This window comes from Colias croceus, chromosome 11 (assembly GCF_905220415.1).
Source record: "Colias croceus chromosome 11, ilColCroc2.1".
NCBI classification, from domain to species: Eukaryota; Metazoa; Arthropoda; class Insecta; order Lepidoptera; family Pieridae; genus Colias; species Colias croceus.
Window position 1 is genome coordinate 4,092,111 of NC_059547.1, and position 6,131 is coordinate 4,098,241.

General features: G+C 35.3%; 1 protein-coding gene across 1 annotated transcript; it reads left to right on the forward strand.

Annotated features, from left to right (window-relative positions):
* The first annotated feature begins 693 nt into the window (after positions 1-693).
* On the forward strand, positions 694-5,642 carry LOC123695744 (pupal cuticle protein 20-like). The gene is made up of 4 exons (XM_045641664.1): positions 694-755; positions 1,800-2,149; positions 3,114-3,359; positions 4,720-5,642. Exons 1-4 carry the CDS (start codon positions 741-743, stop codon positions 4,991-4,993), a joined length of 885 nt encoding a protein of 294 aa, XP_045497620.1. The 5' UTR covers positions 694-740; the 3' UTR covers positions 4,994-5,642.
* The last annotated feature ends 489 nt before the right edge of the window (positions 5,643-6,131 follow it).

A 6,131-nucleotide genomic window follows, 5' to 3' on the forward strand; every position in this document is an offset into this window, starting at 1 on the left:
TTGAAACATGATTTTGATGTACTTCAAAAATTGCAGAAAATATACTAATTTTATTCTTCATTGACTCAATTTTACACAGTTAATTAATTAGGTAACAGAAATCTAAAAGCGTAAAATTCCACACGATCCTGTGAAAATAGAATATACACGAATATTTATTTATGCCTTAACAGTATTGATAATTTTGCCTATTAATCAGTTTATTTACACGATCTCATCTGTATTCAGCGGTAATAAACAAACGTAATTGCTTGAGAGCTTTTTCCCATCGCCAACATAATTTCTATCCATAACAATATTATAATGTGACTCCGCCTGCATTAATTCTACTTAAATAGGATAACTAATAAGAAAGTTTTATAATGCTCAATTATAATTTATTCCTATCACCAATATATTCGATTAATATATAGTAAATTCGTACGAAGGTACCTGATATTCATCCGTAAATCATATCCCTTTACATACATAATTAATTTAACTGCAATTTTATAATGCCGATAAAAGCTTTGATTTAAAGACGGACGGATGTTCCACGAGCCCAAAACGGAATCCACGTCTAGATAGTCCTAAGGCGGAGTCCAAAGCACGGATTCACCACGATAGCTGCACGCACAAGGTGAGGCAACCGCGAAAGGGCAAAACCGAGCCATATAAAACGGGACACATCCTACCTTAGTGTATTCTGCAAACGGCTGAACGAAGAGCGCCTGCTTTGTACAATATCATAGGATAATATTATGTATACTTTAACGGTACGTATGCGCTTAATAAACATGCTTTCTTATTCTAATGAATTTTCAACTTTTTAAAAGCTTTATTCGAGAAAACTTGCATGTTTTCACCTAAATAAACAAACGAGGGTTTTTCATTAAACTTTTAATTAGTGTCTGCTGATTGCTTGTGCTTTCGAAACTTCAATCAAATACGTTAAGGCTAAAAATGCTCTACATTTCGTAATAAATAAAATTTTAAATAATTTTTTACTCGTTTAAAAATATATTTGTATGGTAGACATCTTCAATGATATAAATTCTGTCTTATTTTCAAATTGATGCATATTTATCATTTTTTTTATTTTGAAGAAAGCTCTTCAAAAAGCACAATCCATCATCAAATTTAAATGGGAGCCTAAAGCCGTGGTAATGGCATCACATTACAATAACTTTTAGTTAATTTCTTTCAAAACAACGTAACGTAGTACGTAACGTAAAGCTTTAAGCTACGCTGTACGCTACATAAAACTTAATTATGGCATATCACGACTCAAAGAATGCAAAACTTGGTTTATGTGATCCATGAATAGATCCGACTTTATTACTTGCATAGAATATAGCTTCTCACGATATTAAAGCGGTGTCATCATAAATATCACGTACACTGAACTTATTAATTATTATTTACTTTTGCTCTAGCTTAGAAGCGTCTAGATTCTTGAACTATTTCCTCTTTCACTTTAACCTTTGATCTTTATAAATACTTGGCAAATTAATGAAACATCCTCGTTAGTTTTTCAGTAATGCACAATGTGTTGTGCTTGATTAAAAATATAATAAATGGACACAATTTTCCAGTTATTATAGACTCTGCCGCGATTATTGTTTTCCATTTATCTTATTCGTGGAACGTTTTCTTTTGTTTTGAAAATTTACCGTCAAAATACGATTTTGAAATAGAATTAAAGAAAGAAAGCTACCTACTATAAAACTACGACTTACTATAAAATATATAAAAAATATTGCAAGCATTCCATTGTCCCATTGTAGTAAAATACCTATTTACAAAATCATTTGTTTCAGGCATTGCTCCTGTCATTAATAATAGGATTAGCGTCATGTGGTCGACTTGAACCTCAATATCTACCACCGCGGCCGGGCTTCGGGGGCGGTGGAGCTGGCGGTGCCGGCGGTTCGGGGGGCCCGGGGTCTGGTAGCGGTGGCGGGCCCTTCGGCGGAGGCTCTGGCGGCGGGAATGCTGGACTCGGCGGGCTTGGCGGCAGCGGCTTCGGCGGCGGCAGCGGCGGCAGCGGCGGCGGCTTCGGAGGAGGCAGCGGCTTCGGTGGAGGCAGCAGCGGAAGCGGCTCCGGCGCAAACATACCCATACTGAAGTTCGAAAACGAAAACAATGGAGACGGCACTTACCGGTTCAGGTAAACCAAACTAGCACAAACTATTAAACTTTATTAGCACATAATTATGCGCTCAATAAAGCTATTTTCAAGAAATATTGAATGCGGTTCCATTACGCGACACGTTCTTGATGAAAATTACTTGTATAAACTTATACTAAGTTAAATTACTATGGCTTACCTACAGGTACTGTTACGAAATATTATGAACACAAAGATTAAATAATTCTGGAAATATAGCTACCCGTGCCAATCATAAAATATTATGATAGTGTCGATTTACTTTCTTGCCCTTTTCTTATTTCTACAACTCAAAAGCATGTCTCACCCTGTTGATAAAATAAAATAACAAATACCAAGTTCTATAAATAACGCTACATTTTCTAAACCTAAATGACTCTATGTTTAATGTTTATATTGCGTAATCTAATTCATAATTTAAATTGATCAATGCTTTATTTAGAGCATAGAAAAGCTAGTGCTTCGTCATAAAATTGTTCAAGCCATGTGAGTGCCTGTGACATAAATGTCAATTGCAGGTGTAATGACAAGGCTTATTTGCAATTATTTAATAAGATGTGCTTCGACACTTCAATAGACTGCTGCCTCACGATTGAATGCGTTTGAAATGCATCATGTCTGGTGATATTGTTTCTATGCTGGTTTGGATATGTTTACAGCACATTTATAATAATTTGAAATATATTTCTGTTGTCTTGTTTTTATATTTTCTTAGAGAATGTAGAATCTATTTAAAATGTGAAATAAGCAATAATCAGACCTCATAACTAAATTTTTTAAGAAGTGAACGAAAGAAGCTATGATGAAATTCTGAATTATTTTGTTAAACCTCAAGGTATGTAGGTACAAATAAACTTAAAAGAAGAGAGTTTTCTCTAACAAAAAACTTCTCAATTATAATATCCAAATCAACGTAATATATTTATGCACCTAGTCATTACTCTAACACTTAGAATGATTTCAGCTACGAAACTGGAAATGGTATCCAAGCGCAAGAAAGCGGCGCTCCTCGAGCTCAAGGACCAGAAGGGCCCGCCGTCACTGCAGAGGGTGCTTTCTCCTACCGCACGCCGGAGGGCCAACAGATCTCCCTCACGTACACCGCTGATGAAACCGGCTTCCATCCTGTAGGTGACCACCTCCCCACTCCTCCCCCCATTCCTGAAGCCATCCTGCAATCCATCGAGTTCAACAGACGCAATCCATCCTCGTAAGTAACATGTAATTGATATATTATGTAACAGGTATGTATTAGGTACCTTAACATAATTGTTTAAAGTTGCAACAGTTGCTTGATGACGAAGTTTCCATTTATACAGCTGAATACAGATGAGATCGTGTAAATAAACTGATTAATAGGCAAAATTATCAATACTGTTAAGGCATAAATAAACATTCGTGTATATTCTATTTTCACAGGATCGTGTGGAATTTTACGCTTTTAGATTTCTGTTAATTAATTAACTGTGTAGAACTTATTCTTGGTCATTTTAACAATCTCAATACTCAACAATAAACAACTATTTTGCAAATATCAAATTATTTTATACAATACGATTCGATACTATTTATTTTCAATACTTATTACCATGGTATTTTTCTTAAATTTTATGTAAAGAATAAACATTATACATAAAGTATAGAGAGCTTTATCAAGTCAAAGTTGATCTTCGATTGAATATTTAGGGCCGATTTTTCAATGCCAAGATAAACAGCTAGATAGACTTTATTCTTCAGTTAACAAAATATTCAATTTTTCAATAGACGAATAGGACTTATCTATCGAATAACTACGTTATTTGAGGAATAAATCTATCTGCTGCTGCAACGGCCAGATAGCGTGCTATTCGACGATTAGACGTTTGAGTTGACAACTGACGCGTCAAATTTGGGATATTTTCGTATGTAATAACATAGAGCGTAGAATTTTTACAATAAAGCCTCTTTCTATAAAATAATTATCAATTAAAATCATATTGAAATTGATGTTTTTGATAGTACCTACTGATGATCATGCCATTGAAAATTTGCCGGACGCTGCCTTTATGTCGTTTCCATCGTAAAATATATAAATTTTAACACAAATTTAATCAAAACTCTTTACTTGAATCAAAACAATAATCAACAATCATAGAACACAAGATAAACTTAAAATGCACTCCTGACGTGAGTCATAATGACGGTTGTTGACATATTGCAAGTTGACTCTATCCCGCTCTAACCTGACTAATTTAATATGTTTGTTTCGCCACTCCAAGAGCAGAGCTGCCAATATGGAAATATTTGGTCAGATAGTTATTCATCAAATAAATCACGATTGAAAAATAGGCGAGCCGTTATGAGTTAGATAAGCAATTGAATAAATCTATTCGAGGGGTAGTTATTAGACTGTTTATCTGGGCATTGAAAAATCGGCCCTTAGTGACTTACCTACCTGGCGCGAGCGTGACTCCATTCCTGGCAAACATTGCTCGACGCCTATTAAGTTGAACAAGATCATATTAAGAGATAATTCAATGCAACGATTCTCCTCGATGAAAAGGTTAAGTAACGTAACATTCAAATTACAGCGAAGGATCTTACAACGGCGGTGGCAACGGAGGTTCTGGCGGTTTCGGCGGGTCCGGTAGCGGATCCGGTAGCGGTGCATACGGAGGCTCCGGGTCCGGCAGTGGAAGCGGAGGTTTCAAGGGCAATGGAGGCGGTTTCGGATCCGGCGGCGGCGGTTTTGGGGCCGGCGGTAGTGGCGGTTCCGGTGGTTTTGGTGCCGGTGGTAGTGGCGGTGCCGGCGGTTTTGGTTCTGGATCCGGTGCAGGCGGTGCCGGTGGCGGTTATCATTATTGATCTCGCACTGACCCGCGTTTCACTAAGAAAGACCACTGAATCGTAATGTCAAGTGTTTTGGGCATTTGTGTTGTAGCTTTTTAATGTTATTGTTGTTTTGGAAATTGAAATGAGCTTTAGATTTGCGGTATCTTATCGTAATCATCCTGTCTACCTTTACCTACTCTTATACGTATTTTTTTTAAGTATGCCAAATTATTATTTTTGTTGTGTTCATTGTTTGTGTTTGTTTTGTGTTATTCGTTTCAAATATAAGCGTGTTCTGCAAGTTGTGCCGAACCTGGAATGGCTAGTAAATTTGTACTTATACTAATGTTTAAGAAAATTCACTGAGTTGTTAGGTTTTAATGAGCGACCCTTGCGTGCAATTTCGATTCAGTAAAATTTTCTTAGTAGAATAAAGCTACGGACCAACCGTTCTTACGGCCTCATTATAAATGTTTAGCTATATTTTATGCTTATTTAAGTTACTCGTAAATACTTATCTTCGCGTTTAAAAATGAATAGATAATTCTTGAATGGCTTTTAAATTACCTTGCATCTAGGACTGTGATACCACAACTCCCCGAATCCTAAGTTATTTAAATATATAATGTATCATAGGTACTATGTAAATACCTAAGCATGTGTAATAAATGAATGATTGTGATTCCGTTGTTTATTTTCTAAACCCTTTATTATTATTGATGTTTTGCTATGTGGTTTGTTGGGAAAATATGATGTAAGTCAATGAAAGGACAATATTAAAAACAAAAATAATTTCGTAACCTCACTTATGTTTTTATTATTATGATTATTTGTTCTGGAAGTATGTGCTGGTATATAACGTATATTATGGTATAACGATAAAAAGATTTGAAATATATGCTCTTCTCTACCATTTTAAGCACAAACGAATTTTCCAAATTAAATTCTACAGATTACTCTAAGCACTTCAAACCTCTTTGTGTAATTTTTAAAACGAATATTAAACATTACATTACTTATAATCACAGTTTTTCTAAAAAACATTTAAACTTTTTAAAGAGCAGAAAGGCAGGTTGCCTTTCTGCTCTTTTAAAATTTATTACAATTTCTTTTTAATATTGTAACAGACGCATATGGAAATTTGAAAGCTTTCACCAAAACATTCGGATAT

Excerpts from the sequence above, each read along its gene's own strand:
- LOC123695744 (XM_045641664.1), top strand. Across the intron at positions 2,150-3,113 it reads GACGGCACTTACCGGTTCAG|CTACGAAACTGGAAATGGTA; the intron begins GTAAACCAAACT and ends GAATGATTTCAG. Across the intron at positions 3,360-4,719 it reads AACAGACGCAATCCATCCTC|CGAAGGATCTTACAACGGCG; the intron begins GTAAGTAACATG and ends TTCAAATTACAG.